Here is a 17,277-nt window from a genome sequence, read left to right on the forward strand (position 1 = left end):
ATACCCAACACTAAACATAAACTGATGCATCTGAAGATTTCCATAGCTTTCCTTCCAAGTTCATAGAATCTCTGGTCCAACAGATGATATACATGAATAAACCAAATTTTTAACTTAAGTGCTGAAAAGTGTAATACCCAGACCTGTAAGCAGGGCTGGCACGCTGCATCATTATTCAACACTCTGTCAAATACTGGATAAGATTTCAGTGAAACTCCTTCGAGGAGGACAGACATGCTGCCTGCGCTCTCAGCGAGCAGCCCCCCGCCACCCAGGCTGGTCAGAGGCCCCACGCGGCGGGAGGGGCCCCAGGCGCTCTGCTGCGGACAATACCTGTCTTCTTTGTCCTCTTCTTCTTTTTCACTCTGAGTGGCTTCACCACGAGCTCCTGCTCGAAGTCCTCCGAGCTGATCACGCTGAATCTCTTCGAGGTGAGCGGGCCGCCCCTGCCCAGCTCAGGGGCTGCCTGTGGCCCGGAGCCACTGTCCGTGGAGTTGAGCGAGCTGCTCCTGCTCCTGGGCTCGCTGGCCACAGAGCTGGCTACCGAAGAGCCCCGGAGCTTTGTCTCAGAAGGCGTGGCCGCCAGAGGCTTCTCCGCACGTGGCCCGTGGACTTGCTCTGTGCACGCCGATGTCTCCAGACCGTCCCGCACTGGTAAAGAAGCTGGTTTTACTGTGGTTATCGGAGGGAAAGATGATGTGCTCTTATTATTAAAGGTAAAACACGTGTCCCAGGTGACAGACTTCAATGTTCGAAAGTCTTATGCATCGATCCCACAGGCTGACTCAGAGCATCAGACGGAGATTAGTCAGGCGGGTGCTGAGTTCCCCTTCCTACTCACCCAACCCCCCACCCTCCAGACCCACAGAAATGATTCCAGCAAATGTGAGTCCCTGACTGAAAGCAGGTGATCTTCAAGAAAAGTATCATAAACCGTTTTTTAAGAATCAAAGGAAACCCTCTGAATCACTCCTTTAGGTAAAGCTAGAATCACGTAATGAGTCAATAAGAGTGGTAAGCTTTCTAGTTATAAACTTCAGTTACACACGTTATAACAAAGTTTTGTAACAAATACGTTTTATCACAGATACAAACCTATTGACGCTAGTCCTTCAGGCCTGCTTGAAATTCGTATAATGTTCCTGTCTCCCTTTAAGAAAAATATTTCATTTTCTGTGCAGGAAACGGACACGATATCACCTGATCCTTCCAAACCAGCAATTGTGGCCTGTCCAGAAAAAGAAAATCACAAAACCAGGCAACGGTAATAGCTCAATCTGTACAAGCACGTGTTGGAATACAAAGAAGTCAAATAGCTGCTGTTTGCTGTCATGACTTTCTGAAACTTGGGCGTAATTCAACCCAAAGTGAGGTAATGCCCGACAGACGGTGACTGAGTGCCCGTCAGTGCTTTCCTGGGACCGAGCCTCCAGTCTCTCCCCGCCCCCGGCTGCTCTCTCCAAGGGCCCGAGCTGTGCTCCCGCGCCCACCCTGCCGTAGGAGCATCCACTGGCCAGTCTGGACCCTGGCCCTGATCCCCGTGACGCCATGCCCTCCACTCAGATTCTCTCCCTGGCCCTTGGTCACTGGGAGTTTCAACTTGATTCAGATGCTACCTCCTTGGGAAGAGTCCCTGACAAGCGGGCCCTCCTCAGCAACACCCAGGACTCTCAGAGCTCACAGCCCTTTACACAAACCCCCACCCAGCCCGTCTCTCCTGGGCTGGATGTGTGCTGGCAGGTCTAGGGCCCCTACCATGTGGATTCCCGTGGGAGAGGCCAGGCGGGCACTGCGAGTTGCGGTTGTGAACGAACAAGGAGGGAGACAGGACTCCTCCAACACCATCTGAACGCTAAGCCTGAGCCCTCACTGACTCAAAAACATTCTTGCTTCTCAATCAACAGCAAATAGGAGACTAGCTCAACACAGAGGAGAAAATGGGTCTAAGTCCTTTGTTAATTCTTAAAGAATCCTGACAGCGGTCTGAAAGCTTCCGATCGTGCTGTCTGTTCAGCCCCGCCTGAACGTTCAGACTGTCTGTTCATGCCCCGCCTCTCTGGCTCCACTTCTCCACCTACGAAATGAAGTTAATTACACCTACTGGAGAAAGCTTTGGGTAAGTGTTCAGAAGAGAGGAATTGATGTATAATTCTAGTATACCTTGACCCCACCAACTAGTAAGTGCACGTTAAGTTCAAAGAGTACCCAAAGAAGAAAGAAAAGCTGTGTTCTCTAGACCTAAGGAAGAATATAAAAATGTCTTTCAAACGTTCCTTAAGAAGAGAAACTCAGGGCGAAAAGGCACCTTGGATATTCCCTAGGCCAACTCACCCGTCCCTGCCCCATGTCGCAACAAAGATAAATAAAATTTTAAAACAAAGAATATACTGAAACTGAACAGTTTTTAAAAAAAAAAATCCTAAAGTAATCTCTATTGGCAATAATCTCATCACCGTACTTTAAACAGAAATTGTTTCCAACCATGATTTAATAATGCTGGAAAGTTGTCCAAATACATCATCAAGTAAAGTGGAGGAAAAATGGCAAAACTAAGTAGCTCCACTCGGGAGGAGAAACAAGGATACAAGAAGAGGGTAGAAAGAAGGCGGGAGAAAGGGCCGCCTGCCTCGCTCAGCCTCACCTGGGGAACCTTGGGGAGTGAGTCCCTGACTCACTCTTTCTGTTAATGTTTGAGTTTTGATCTCATTTCATTACACTCAAGGTAATTTGATAGCCATAAAACACATGATCCAAAGAAATTATAAAGAACAAATTTACTTTTCTGCTTAAATAAAACACACACACACACACTTTCTTAGCAGGGAAAAGGACTATGAATATTTAAACCAAATATTTTTTCAAATCTACAAAAACAACCAAACCTTCACCTGGTTTCCATGACCAGCTCAATGGAAAAGGCACTGTTCCACCCTCTGAGAGAGGAAGCAGAAGGCCTGTACACACCCTGCTGCCTTTAGACACAAAGGCGCAGTACCATCACTTTGCTCACCTGGTTGACGGTGTCCAGGAGGTAAATACTATATTCATTCCAGCTCAACACCCAGCCTTCTTGGAAGAAACATGACACGAGCCCCAGGTGCTTCTCAGGTGAGCCGCACCCTCCCCGCTCGGCGGAGTCCAGGCGTGGGTAAAGCTCGAAAGGCTTGACTCCTCCGGCGAAGACGTCTTTTAAGATAAACGTGGCCTGGACAGTGCCGTGGATGTCGGCCTTCCACAGCCGGAGCCCAGGCCGGGACGCGTACAAGGTGAGGTCGCTTTGCTTACAGAGTCCTGGTATAAAGCAGGCACCAAACTTCCCAGTGCTGAGATGACAAGCGAAAAGGAGGGAAGAGAGAGAGACGTGGACTGACTCAAAGCGCTAGCTCTCAACCCTTCTTGTTGAGTCTAACAAAAATGTCTGGACCAAGCCAGAACAAGACTGATTCTTCTTCAAACCCTTCTCCACAGTGTGGGTTTTGGTTACATGAACCGCTGGACTACCCCGAGGCCACAGAGGACATGGCCCCTGCCCGCACCCCCAACAGCAGCCTCAGAAGCGTGCACCCCGCGGAGCACACGTCCCAGTTATACACACCGTGCTGGTGCAGTCCTCACCACAGCCCCGCGAGGCCAGAGTCAGGACTCCCGTCCTCGAGAAGAGGACGCGGAGGCAGGAGGATAGGGGCCCAGGGCCCAGCAGCCCCCCTGCTCTCAAGGTCTGCTCCTTCCGAAGCCCGCTGCTATGTTCGCCCAGCACCCCAGGGAACGAGCTTCAGGCCCAGAACTGGGGCAGCCCTTTCAGAACTTCTCTTAAACCCACAGTCTCCATTCTGATCCTCAGGCGTGGTGGGGTTTTTTGTTTTCCTATGAAATATCTAAAACAAATAACAAAATGTACACCCAGGAACCTGTCCGTCAACTTTGGAAATAAAGCCAACAGCCGCATCGTTGATGTTCTCCTGCTCCAAAGGTCCCTGCCCCTCCGGGCCCCAGGTGTGAGTCCTGCACTGAATTCTGTGTTTATTACTCCGTGGCTTCTATCAACACTTTAACCACATACCTATGCACTCCTAAACGCTACACACTGTGGCACAGACACACTTCTGTCTGTCATTTGCACTACAAAGTGTGATGCTATTTGTAGTCTTTTGCAACTTGCTTTTAACCTAATAATTCTGAGATTTATCCTTGTTGAAAAAGCACTGTGGCTCATTCATTTTCACTGCTATACACGACTCCATGATTTAGTCACCCTCAGGTTGATGGGTATTTGAATTATTCCCATTTTTTCATTTTGAATCATGCTCACCATAAGCATGTCTGCACATAACCTCCTGGTACACAGGTCTGAGAGTCTGTCACAGACATTTCAGAGTAGACTGCTGGACTGTCGTGTGACTACCCTGTTGCTGATTAAGAGCAGATTCAGGTCAGGATGACAATTTCAAATGTTTCCCGGTATGTTTACACCAGCCTCACTCCCATCAGCAACCTGGGAGTTCTCACTGCTCCACATCTCTGCCGAACCCCCATGTCTCCCAGGGTTCCAACAGTAGGAGTTCAGTTTAACCCTAAGTCCTCTGATTCTCTGTCAGAAGTACTTCCCTGACTCTGAACAACAGAAGGAATTGTGGCTTGTTTTTTAATACTTATGTGGCCGCACCACACTTCAGTTGCAGCATGCGGGATCTCTGATCTTCCTTCAAACTCTTAGTTGTGTCACACGGGATCTGGTTCCCTGACCAAGGGCTGAACCCAGGCCCCCTTCGTCGGGAGTGCAGACTCTCAGCCACGGGGCCACAGGGAAGTCCCACAGCCCTGACACTCACTCCATGCTGTGGACTTCAGCTTCTTCATCTGTAAACCAGGGATAACAGCTCCCACCTCAAAGGTAGATGTGAGGTTGCATGACAACCCGTGAAGATGACCAGCAATGCCGGTGACACTGTAGCCCCCAAATGCTCAGCTGCCTCTACCTCTCCTGTTGCGCTCCTGTGCGTGCCGGGCCCCACCTCACCCTCACCCTGCACAGCAGCACCTGACTCCCAGGGTGGCATCCCAGTGCCCACCCCACACAGGCGAACTCAGGTGGGTGCTTCTCTGCGGTTCAGCATCTCACTGCATCCCTCTGGACAGGGTCCATGGAGGACACAATATCAATTCAACTCTGAAGTGAAGATCGTCAGACTAACCCAACACCGTGGGTCATTCCTGGACAACTCCACGGTCAGCACTGTGGTGATTAATGCCTTTGGTGATTTGTTCTGGAAAGATTCTCCAATAGAGACACCCACAGGAGTTCCAGCAGAATAGCCCATAACCTCTTCCTCCTGCCTTTCCTGTCAATTTCTATTTGGTGATCCAATTTCCAAAACTAAGTATTTTCCCTCTACTAATAAGTCCTCTTAAAAATCTGTCACTTCAGGTGGGGTGACTAAACCTTCATTTTAATCAACATTTAGTGAGCTCCTGCACCTCATGAGAAGCTGTGGTGCAGGCAACAGGAACGATGCAGGAGGAAGGTCTCGGCCCTGGCACGTAACACACTGTGCGGACGTGTCAGAGACGCGCCACCTCCGCAGCTCCGAGAGCTGCTCGAGGCCTCTAGACAAAGGGGACACGCTATGCCTGGGCCGTGGAAGGCTAGACCGCAGACACTGAGCGGACCATGACCCTCTGGGGAAGGACAAGCTGAGCAGGGCGGGCGGGGCCCTGTGCCAAGGAGCTGCCAAAACGTGTCGGCCGCAGGCTGGGAGAAGGCGGCCAAGCCAGGGGAAACTGGCAACACACCGCCCAGGGCAGACGGCCCTCCACCCCGACTCAGCCGCCACCCACATGCAGGGTGACTCCCCAGCGCTGGCTGATGTCATTCTGAATCAGACACAAAAACTCTAACTTTTAAGGTCAAAGTTCTGCAGGATTCTAAAATCACAAATCAACCGAGTTTTTCAACTTTGGTGCGGCTGTTTTCTAGAAATATCAACGATGACTTTAAGAAATATCTTCATCTCCTTTAGGAGACACACTAATGCTGAAAGAAGTGTTTCTAGTTATCAAATTCTAACCATAAATCAGATTTTCTAATTTATGTACAATAACTCTGAGCAGGACAAAGAGCTGGAAACGAGACGACAAGCCACAGCCTGGACGGCAGGCTCAATAGCTGGACGCCCAAAGGCACCAGAGGACACGACAGTGACATTGCCCCAGAGCCCACACGTCTGGGCGGGGGCCCAGGCTCCACATCCACCCCAGCCCCGCGGGTGCTGCAGACCCGGACGGCCTGCCACCGAACATGGAGAAGAAGTGGACGGCTGGGCGCTACTGTCATCTGGGAGACACACACGCACTGTTCTATTCAGTCTGAGGGGGTTCAGAGGCTGGATTACCCACCGCTCCCTGAAGCTGTCCCCAGGCCCGGCTGCCCCGCTGACAGGACAGCCTCTGCCCACCTCGGGCCAAGTTGGCCCTGCTGCAGCCCTCCCGGGCTCAGGGCCATGACCTGCACCACCACCTGGTCTCCCTGCACGGGCCCACACACCCACACACCCATCCAGCGTGCAGCCCACCCCAGCTCCCTCAGCTTCCCAACCCCATGGCCCATACCTCACAGGTGTTTTTTTTTTTTTTTTTGCCAAGCCACACGGCATGTGGAATATTAGTTCTCTGGCCAGGGATTAAACCCATACCCCTTGTAGTGGAAGAGCGGAGTCCTAACCACTAAACCCCCAGGGAAGTCCCCACAAGGGAGGTGTGCCTGACCACCACGCTGCAAGAGCCAGAGGCCCAGCTGGGCGCATCGCTCGGGGCCAGTCAGCGGCTGCAACACGGCTCTGACAGGTGAAGTCGGAGTGTGCTGGCACACAAGGCCTCCCTTTGCAGGGACACTCACTCATCAGAGAGCTCCTAGGTCCCAGAGCTTTAAACGCCATCTAGAGGCCCGCGGGGGCACCACGGTGGTCACCTGTGGCCCTGAGCGCATGCTCGTCCCCACCCACCCGCCACCCCAGCCTGGCCCTGGAGGAAGACCGTGCCCTTCCCGCAGCGACGCTCTACCCACAGCCCGGACCACCGTCTCTGACAACTCTCCTCCCCCCGCACCCTAGAGCCAGCCAACCCATCGGCTCTGCCTTCAAGGCATCCCCGCCACCCCACCCTGGTGTGAGCCTGACTCTCACCTCAGTCACCCAGGACCCTGGCGGCCTCTGTGGCAGCTGCCCTTGACCCCTCCACAGGGCAGCCAGAGTTGACGCCGGCTCGTGACTCTCACGGCGCTGGAGTAACACAGCCCCAAGGGGGCCATGAAGCCTACAGGACGGGCTCCCGGCCCCTCCTCTGCGCCCCCACACCAGGCCTGCACTCCTCTGAGGGGTCCTCATGGCTCCCCCTGCCCTCTCCCAGGAATTGGCTCAGACCCCACCACACAGGAGGGTGGGGACACGTCTGCCTAGGCAAAACACACCAGACATCCTCACAGCTCCACCCATTTATTATTACCACTGAACATTCTAGCACATGCTTATTTAATGTCGGTCTCCCCCACAGGAATGTGAGCTCCTGAATACCAGAGCTCTTGTCCCCCTCGCTCACAGCATTCTTCCCCAGGTTGTGAAGGACACTGGGCACAGAGCAGACACCCAGGAAGGATCCTCCAGGGCTGAATGGGAAACACACTCCCAGGATGACCTCATTAAGGCCAGGGGGCTCAGTGTCCCCTGCATCTGACGACCTCATCTTCATTTCTGGCCGAGCTCCCTCTCCTGAGCTGCCGACCTGCGCACGTTACTCCCGATGGGGATTCCGGCTTAGCCACCTAACAGGCGTCTCGAACACAACACGCCTGAGAGAGAATCCAGACGTCCAGCCCTTAGCCCAGGGCTTCCTGAGTTAAAAGGACTTCTCTCTCCATCCAGTTGCTTTAGCCAAGGACACAGAAATCCTTCCTTACTGTTCTCCCCTCGCCCCCTATACCAAATTCATCCCCAAATCACCCTTTCCTCCCCCTCCCACCCGCTTCATGCTGGGGGCCCAGGTGGATTCCACGCCGCCCCTAGGACTCCCGCAGCCGCCTCCTTGCTGTGCAGAACCAGGCGCGCTCAGGCTGCCCTCCTCCTGCCTAAAGCCCCCACTGGCTTCCCGTTTGGCCTGGGATAACTCAGGGCAAGGACTGGCTCGGGTCTTCCTTTCCAGCACCTGCCCACCCTCCACAGCTGCCCCAGTCCCCCTCTGGCTCCTCGAACATTCCAGGCCCAGGCTCAATGCAGGGCCTTGGCACCTGCTGCTCCCAAGACCGGAAGGCTCTTCGTACACTGGAGGCTTCAGCCCAGGATCTCTTCCCAAGAGGCCTCTGCTGACCGACTGCCCCCACCCGACCCTTTACCCAGATGCTGCCTTGGAGCACTGCCCACGCCGAGACCGGCATCTCTGAGGGCAGAGCCTGGCTCCCCGCTGAGCCCTGGGTGCCGCCTGGTGGGAGGCCTGGTGACTGAAGCCGCAGCTCCAGGAGGCAGTCGTTGTTGGGGTCCTTTTCTAACCACAATCCAACACAGCACACGACAGAGACGAGCTGCCAGGACACAGGCTGGAAGTGTTCCTGTGCGCTCTGTTGTCTCCCACTTCTCTAACACAGCTCCCTAACAGAAAGGGGGCTCACTTAGCTGTTTAGGCACCCTGAGACGGTGCCTGGCAGGGGGGCACAAAGACCCGGCCACACAGCCCCACCAGGAGAGGGTCAGAAGAGGTACTGAGGCTTCACGCCGGAGGCGAGAAGGCCAGGAGTGAAGGCAAAGACCATTGGGTACATGATCCACGTGGAGGTAATTGGTTTTTAAGTCCCTCTCTTTGCATGCCATCTTCCTTCCAAAAAGACATAACACAGCGAGACACCGACAGACAAGCCAGGACAAGATGTGAGGGGGAGAGCAGGGTCCCGGCAGAGGGAGAGTCCGGCCAAGTCTGCAGGACCACAAGCCCGAGCAGCGGGGCCTGCTGGGCTTCCCAGGGGCCAAAAGGGAGACGATCGCTATAAGGAGACCAACTGTCGATGGAATTAAGGGGGTGTTCAATGTGGAAAGGCGAAGCCGAAGGGGAGACGTGACTGTGTGAACAGCCACGGGCTGTTCTGCCAACAGGAAAAGGAATAAACTTGCACTGTGTTCCCACAAAGCCCGGGACACAGCATAACGGACGCCGAGAGGACCAGAGGCTGGCAGCACCAGCCCCGCGCTCATCCACCCTAGGCTTCTTGGCTGTCTGCTCCCCACCCTCCACCCAACCCTCTCCCGGCTCCCCTGCCCCGCTGCCGTCCCCTCACCCCCGGCCTCTGCAGACAGCGGTGTCCCTTCCCCTGGCACTCCTCCAACTCTAGCCGCTGAGGATGGGGCTGGACCGACCCTGCTGCAGCTGTTCTTCCACCAGGAGCAGGTCACATAAGGGGTCATCTCTCAGCCAGGAGCCCTGACCCCGGCCAGGCATGGCCCCCCTTCTTCAGGTCACCCCACCCCGGGTTACAGCCCATGTCCTGGCCACACCTCTCACTAGGCTCCACAGCAGGAGACAGCCAGTAGCGCAGAGGTCACCTGCGTCCACAGTGGCATGGCTCATGGAGGGAGAGAGGCAGGAACGCCCACCTGACCCTGACCTCTGAGCCGAGCTATGCAGGAGGTGACCTGAGAGGAGCAAACGCCTGCATGAGACGTGGCAGGGGGCTGGGGACCCACGTGGAGCCCCGTCCCTTGCACCATGACCCCAGCACAGCTCACCTTTTCCTTGGCTGTGTTCCGACCTGCTGGACAGAGCGCTCCTCAGTGTAGAACAGCAGGCTCCTCTGCAGCGTGGAGACCAGCAGCACCTTCTGGCTGTAGTCCAGCTGCACGATGGAGGCCGGCTCCTCCAGCACCAGGTGCGAATGGCAGACGCCCTGCGGAGAGAGGCACGTGAGGCCCACAGGGCGGGCTCCAGGGATGCCCCAGCTCCCAGGACTGGCCTGCGGCCCTCCTGCATCTGCATTCTGGCCAGTGTCTACCTTAAATGAAGGCTCTCATCCTCACCGGGTTCAGTGCCAACCCACTGCAATGATACTACCCGGAGAAGCCCTCACTGGTGAGAAAATTGTCAGGGTTACCATCTAGGTCAGGCCACAGCAAGGTTGCCAAGAAACACTTAAAAGTTCTGTATGATTTTCAAAAATGCTTTCAGTACACGTGTCACTCTGTACCTCCCTGTTCACTGAAGCCAGGGCAGGGAAGGCACGAGCGGGGAAGCTGGAAGATGTGAGGAGCCACAGGAACCGTGGGATCCTTCATTCACAGCAGCAAGGCAGGCGCCCTTCACCCTTGACCGGCTGACGCAACAGCAACGACGACGATGCAACTCAACACGCCTCGACTCGCCGCTCCTTAGAGTGTCTCAGATGCGGCTTATATCGGTCACTGGGCGTACGCAGTGCTACAAACGATCTCAGCTGTTACAAAACCATGAATTTACAACTCGTGGGCTGAGAGCGAGAGGCCGTGGCCACCGCCAGCCCGGCTACTTTGCTCTTTCCCTGCAACACGGTTCAGCGAAGGAAGAATCCATAAAGATCTAAGCAGAAATATGTTGCACCGTGTGTATTATTTATTCCAACAGAACACAAAGGGACTTTCCAAAAAATTATTGTGACAACTATCAAAGTTCATATCACAACCTCCTCCACAAGGGTTCAAAGTAATTCTGGGGACATTATATCCTGGCCTACTGAAAGGGTCAGAAGAGACAGGTTAGAAAGAAATGAAAATGGTATTAAGTATGTTAAAGAGCAAAGTAAAGCTTTGCAATGCACTTTACTGCTAACACAAACGATGTATCTTTGTGTCAAATATCTGCTCCTGTAAGTCACTCTTCTCCTAAAGCCTGTTTCTTTAATTGTTTAGGAAATACTGATGCAATGTCGTAGAACTTTGAGGGGGAAAAGGGAGTAGCCATCAGATTTACTGGTGAGATTTACATACAGTAAAAGTCACCCTTTTTAGATACATGATTCTATGAATTTTGACAAATGCATACTGGTGTGTAACCACCAGCATGATTGAGACGGGGGAATTCCCATTACCTCCACTATCATGGACATTAAGCCAGAGTTTCCTCCCACCTTTACTTACACAAACTGCAGTTTTTCAACTTTTGACTTAGCTTGTAATGGAATTAAATTCATTGTATTGTACTATGCAAAGGGCTTCCCTTGTGGCTCAGCTGGTAAAGAATCTACCTGCAATTCAGGAGACCTGGGTTCGCCCCCTGGGAAAGGCTACCCACTCCAGTATTCTGGCCTGGAGAATTCCATGGACTGTACAGTCCACGGGGTCGCAAAGAGTCAGACAGGACTGAGCGACTTTCACTGTGCAAAACCATACATCTTTTCTGCAAATCTCATGAAACACCTGTGTCTTTAAAAAATGATCAGAACCTCAAGAAAGCTGGGAACAAATGACCAGGATGCCAAGGTGTGGGGAAAGTAACAAGACGGCACGGTCAGGCTCTCTCCCTCCGTGTTCTGGAAACAATGACTGTGCAGCTGTGTAACAGCTGAGACTGCTCAAGGCACTGTACATGTGCGTCACAAGGCACTCGCCTGGCCACAGGCTACTTTTGCTCTGGTTGCGTATAAACAAGCTTCACCTGGAAAAGCCCTGAAGGCTTGTGTGCGGTTATGTTATGTCATGTCTGCTGCTATGGCAGCTGTGCCGGCTAGGAGAGAATAAACGTGTCTGCAGTTCCTACAGCTCCTCACATTTTCTTCCAGCCTCTTAGCCCGCGCCTTGCCTGCCATGGGTTCACTCACCGTGAGACACAGAGAGACAGCCAGTGCTGTGAGCAGGGTCAGCAACACACAGGAGAGTGCTCTCTGTGTGTGACTTTTCCCTCCATCTCCTGACATGAATAAGCAATGCTCCCATGGCGCAACCCAAGCTGTGGGAGTGACAGCAGGGAGGTACAAACACAGGATCCCTGAACACCTTAGCAAAATGTTTTCCTGGAGAGCAGCAGTTCTCAAAGTGTGGCCCACAGTCCCTGAGGGTCCCCTGGGACCTCTCGAGGCCAAAGTCATTTTCATTATAATATGAGGTTTTATCTGCCTTCTTCACGGAGCAGTAGTTCACACTGTTGGTGGGTAGAGGTCCTGAAAGATCGGGGTGGGGGGGACCCCAAGGTGAAAGGGGCACCAAACTCCAGGGGCTGTCACAGTGCCCCCAGCCACTGGGCATGTGCAGTAAAAACGTCAATTTCACTTCAGAAGGTCTTTGATGCAGGTAAATGACAATCCCGACAAATCTTGACCTTGGGGACACCTGTCTTTGTATTCCATGATGAAACCGGGCCTGCACATGGCTATCCGGCTGAGGCTGAAGTCCAGTGGCTCTTTTGAGGAGGAGCACTTGGACAACTATACGAGCTGGGAGCTGAACTTTTTTCCCCACAAAATACATTTTTACTTGAAATACTAGAATTATTCAAACTCGGGTATTTGGTAGGCATTTTCTCAGAAGGAATAAAGCGTATCTGTCACTTCAAAGAAAACAAATGAGGGTACTAGCTGCTGATAATAAGACTTGATCTTCACAAGTGAAGATCAGAATCTGAAAACCTGTATCCACATCTTGTGAACCTGACATTCCCAACAGCTCAAGACCTTTCTCATCAGAATGATGGAGATATTAACAAAGGTGCTGTTTTTGCTTTCAGTTCATTCTCTTAGTTGTGTCCGACTCTTTGTGACCCCATGAACTGCAGCACGTCAGGCCTCCCTGTCTATCACCAACTCCTGGAGTCCACTCAAACCCATGTCCATTGAGACAGTGATGCCATCCAACCATCTCATCCTCAGTCGTCCCCTTCTCCTCCTGCTCTCAGTCTTTCCCAGCATCAGGGTCTTTTCAAATGAGTCAGCTCTTCGCATCAGGTGGCCAAAGGACTGGAGTTTCAGCTTCAACATTAGTCCTTCCAATGAACACCCAGGATTGATTTCCTTTAGGATGGACTGGTTGGATCTCCTTGCAGTCCAAGGGACTCACAAGAGTCTTCTCCAACACCACAGTTCAAAAGCATCAATTCTTCAGTGTTCAGCTTTCTTTATAGTCCAACTCTCACATCCGTACGTGACCACTGGAAAAACCATAGCCTTGACTAGATGGACCTTTGTTGACAAAGTAACGTCTCTGCTTTTTAATATGCTGTCTAGGTTGGTCATAACTTTCCTTCCAAGGAATAAGCGTCTTTTAATTTCATGGCTGCAATCACCATCTGCAGTGATTTTGGAGTTTTTGCTTTATATTATATAATTAAATGTATCAACATTTGGAAGATCTGCATCACTTGGTACGTCAATATTTTCCAAGTGACCAACACACAAAATTACAGAATATCAAACTCACACAAAATGAGTCAAGGAGTCCTTCAAAGTGCAAGAGAGACCAATGGATTTCATTGTACCACAGCAACAAAAATTCATCCACTTGCTTTCAGATTCCATGTTGTAATCAACCTTTAAAGAAACTATTGTTCGTCAATTTGGGGATGTGATTAAAGAACATGACACAGTTCTCTGGAAGGGCTATTAAAACACTCCTATTTCCCACCACATGTCTGTGTGAGGCCAAATTTTCTTGATATATCCCAACCAAAACAATGGATTATGACAGACTGAATGCAGAATCCAGCTGTCTTCTGTTAAGGCAGAGATAAAGAGATCTGCAAAAATGTAAAGTGATGCTACTCTTGAAAGTAGTAGTAGTTTTTTATTTTTTTTTTCCTGTCACATGGCAAGGTATGTGGGATCTTAGTTTCCCAACCAAGGATTAAACCCAGGCCTCCAGCATGGAAGCGAGGAGTCTTAACCACTGGATCACCGGGCAAGTCCCATGTTCCATGTTTTGTTTTTGGCCTCACCTTGCAGTCTGTGGGATTTTCCAACCAGGGACTGAATCCAGGCCCTCGGTATTGAGAGCTCAGAGTCCTAACCACAATCACCAGGGAATTCTCAGTAGTATTTATTTTCACAAAAATATACAAAAACTTAACCCATACAAACACAAACTCTCTGGAGTCCTCTTTTTAAGCGGTGTAGTGTAAGGGGTCCTGGGACCAAAAGCTTGAGAACTACTGCGACAGAATATTCGTGATGGACAGGTCAGTCTCTGACTAGAGGGACTCAGTTACCCAGCTAGTAACTGCTGGATCTCTGGACGCTCTAGGAATAACGGCTACAAAGCAAAGACGACGACGAAAGGACCACACCACCAGGGAGCACATTCCAAACCGGGCAGACGTCTGACAAAGCAAAGCACAGGCAGGCTTAAAGCCACCCATACAACAGAGGCAGCAGACCCTCGGTCTGAAGCTGAGCTCTGCTGGGCGTCACCTGGCGCCTGGACCCCTGGGTTTCTTATCTACAGACTGAAGATCAGAATGTGAGCCTTAGGGCTCTGTCCAGAGCCTTAAAGAGCAAATACAGGGTGGACCTGGCTCCCTGCTGCCACCAAACCTCCTTCTCCGCCACCACTCTCCCACACCAAAGTTGGGCTGGGGTGAGCTCACCACCCCCTCCGACCGCTGTCCACAGAGTGGACCAAGACTGCTGCCTGCCATGTCAGTACACCAGGGAGGTGGCAGCCATCAGCCACAGGGCTGTCCTCTCCCCTACCCCAGGGCGCACCCTCAGGGAACTCAGGGTGGAGATACACAGGCTACCCTGCATCAAGCCATCAGCCACTGCGGGCCGCCCCCACCATGGGGCTGAGGGGGTTCAGGATGGAAAAGCATGGGACACTGGCCCTAGACAGTTAAGGTGCAAATCAAAGGAATGTGATTTCAGTGAGCCCAGACTCTCACATCTTCCCACACATAGAAAAGTGCTAAATTCATTAACTTGAGATTTTTTTTTTCTTCTTTAATAAGCACAATTCTTGATGTTCAACAACCAGGTTTGTTTTTTCAAAGCTCCAGTAGATCCTGGTTCCTCCCGCACCTCTTTGGAAGGATCCCTCAGAGTTATCTGAGACTGTCTCCCAGGCTTAAATCCTCAATAAGTCCACCAAATAAAAATTCTCAACTTTTAGGTTGTGCTTTTTTTTTCAGTTGACAATTGTCGTGACTTTGAAACGTTTCACGTCCTCCTCTATAAACCATCAAGGAATAAGGCTTGGTAGTGGCTTCTTTTCTAAGTGGGAGCAACAGACAACAGGAGAATGAGAAAAGTGTATGTTCGACTAGAAACAAAGGCCGATTCTTCACACACAGAAGTCAAAGCTTATAAAGCATCAGGAAAGCCCTTGAAAGAAAATGTTCAAACAGCAACTGAGAACAGAACGGGACAACGGGAGTTTTCTGGTGGCCTAGAGGTTAGGATTCCAGGCTTTCACTCACGGGACCTGGGTTCAGTCCCTGGTTGGGGAACTGAGATCCCACCAGCCAACTGGTGCAGAGAGAAAAAAATGGGACAAGGATCAAGAATACAAATTGACTAGCTATAATTTCTCCAAGTATCAGACCAACAATACTTCTGAAAATGATTTTACCTGATCTAGATCCAGAGAAGAATAGACGATTTTCCCTTTATCATCTCCAGAGAACAGTTTCATCCCATTGGGGCTCCAAGCCAGAGCTGTTATGCTATTTTTGTGAATGCCAGTGACGTCAAACCTCCGAAGCTATGAATAAATGATAAAAATACACACAAGAAAAAGAAAAGGAGAGATGCAGTGAGATGGAGTTGTGTGGATGAGGTGGTATGCAATCCCTCCCGTTTTGTGGAGTAACTGGTATTCCCAAGCTGCTTTCCATGCAAAACCCTGCTCAAGGACCCATCTGTCTATTTACCTTGAAAACTGACGCAGAAGAGCCAGAGACCAGTAAGCAATTTAAATTACCCATATGTGCTTTTCAGCAAGCGTCCTACCAGCAACAAAAATGTTATCTGACTATGAAGAGCACAGAGTTAGGGTTTTCTGAGCAAATATTTTCTCGGCAGATGAGGACTTCTCATTTTAAAGGATGAGAGGAATTTGCCAAGAAATTAAGAAATGCTAAGATGGTTGGCACTTACCTGTTTATTTCTCCCTGGCAATGAGGATACAAGCTGAAAAACTGCAACCCTCCCAGAGGCTGTGCCTGCAGCCACCAGGTCATCGAAGCAGCTCAGCAGCTTCACTACCGTGATGGACTCTGTTTTCCCCTGAAAGAGCAAACATCTAAAATCAAATGGGCCTGTCACTGGCCAGACTTCAAACTGTTAAACAGTACCTACAGGTGAAATGGAAAACCTCACCACACAGCAGCCTATACATACTCCTGATCGAAAATGTATACAGTTCAGAAAGATAATTATATCTTTTTCTTTCCAGGTTTTTTATTTTTGAAATGACAAAGTATGAACCACTGAGCTCTTCTCAAGAGAATTCTAAGGAGCTTGGACAAGAGAGATTGTTCCCCCTAAACCTGGAGTATGGACTCAGAAGAGCTGTCCCACTCCCAAGCTCTGCGTACTTCTCTCAACACAGACAAGCCGCCCACCAGTTGCCATAATGGTGTGTGCCTGACACACAGTGTGCTGGAGGAGCGACAGGGCAGTACACCCGAGAGTGCTTCATAAACCCATTCCTGGTGTGCTCTGACCCTTAGATCAATAATCATACTAAGTAACAGTAACGCAGGCTTAATACACTGGTTTAGTAAAAGGCACATGTCAAGCATCGAATACAGATCTTTAGGCTTCCAGTGCACCTGCATAATCGGTTTTTATTTCGAAACCACTCATTCAGAAAAATTACACAAGCATTTCCACCTTGCTAAGACATACGGCAAGATCTTCACTAAGCCGTTTTGAACCCTGATGTAGTAATTTACATGGTAATCAATCTGTCAAACCCGAGAGCACCCCCTGAGTTCAGGATCCTGAGTCAACTGCTGGGGTAACACACAGCGGGGCAAGGGCCCGGCCTCTCAAAGCAGAGCTGCAGCAGTGAGACGTGCACACAGACAGCTGCCCCCAGTGAGCAGAGGTGGTCATGCCGGAGCTCGCTTTCAGGCCCTGTTCAAGCTATAAATATGCCTGGTGCCAGAGCATGACATGGGGTAAGGAAGCTAGATCTTAAGCGACAGGAAGGAAAAGCGGACCCTTGAAGATGCCTGCTTTTGCAGGTATATCAGTCTGAAGTCTTACTGGGATGCCCTCTGGAGCAGGCTGGAAGGAGGAGGGTGCAGGCCCAGGCAGGAGGACCAGCCGGGAGCTTTCTGCGCTAG

At 51.2% G+C, this 17,277-nt stretch overlaps 1 protein-coding gene across 3 annotated transcripts in view; it reads right to left on the reverse strand.

Annotated features, from left to right (window-relative positions):
* Positions 1–17,277, reverse strand: part of TECPR2 (tectonin beta-propeller repeat containing 2) — a 106,182-nt gene that overhangs the window by 55,440 nt on the left and 33,465 nt on the right. For 2 of the 3 annotated variants that reach the window (XM_055418580.2, XM_055418581.2), the window contains exons 3-8: positions 16,082–16,210; positions 15,555–15,686; positions 9,762–9,919; positions 3,011–3,323; positions 1,096–1,228; positions 334–651 (exon numbers count right to left, since the gene is read on the reverse strand). In XM_055418580.2, coding sequence (XP_055274555.2) covers positions 334–651; positions 1,096–1,228; positions 3,011–3,323; positions 9,762–9,919; positions 15,555–15,686; positions 16,082–16,210 — 1,183 coding nt within the window. Of the gene's footprint in view, positions 1–333; positions 673–1,095; positions 1,229–3,010; positions 3,324–9,761; positions 9,920–15,554; positions 15,687–16,081; positions 16,211–17,277 lie in introns of all 3 variants that reach the window. The other variant, XM_055418578.2, reaches the window with a different exon arrangement.

This window comes from Moschus berezovskii, chromosome 21 (assembly GCF_049115385.1).
Source record: "Moschus berezovskii isolate FMDL1 chromosome 21, NW_MosBer_1.0, whole genome shotgun sequence".
NCBI classification, from domain to species: Eukaryota; Metazoa; Chordata; class Mammalia; order Artiodactyla; family Moschidae; genus Moschus; species Moschus berezovskii.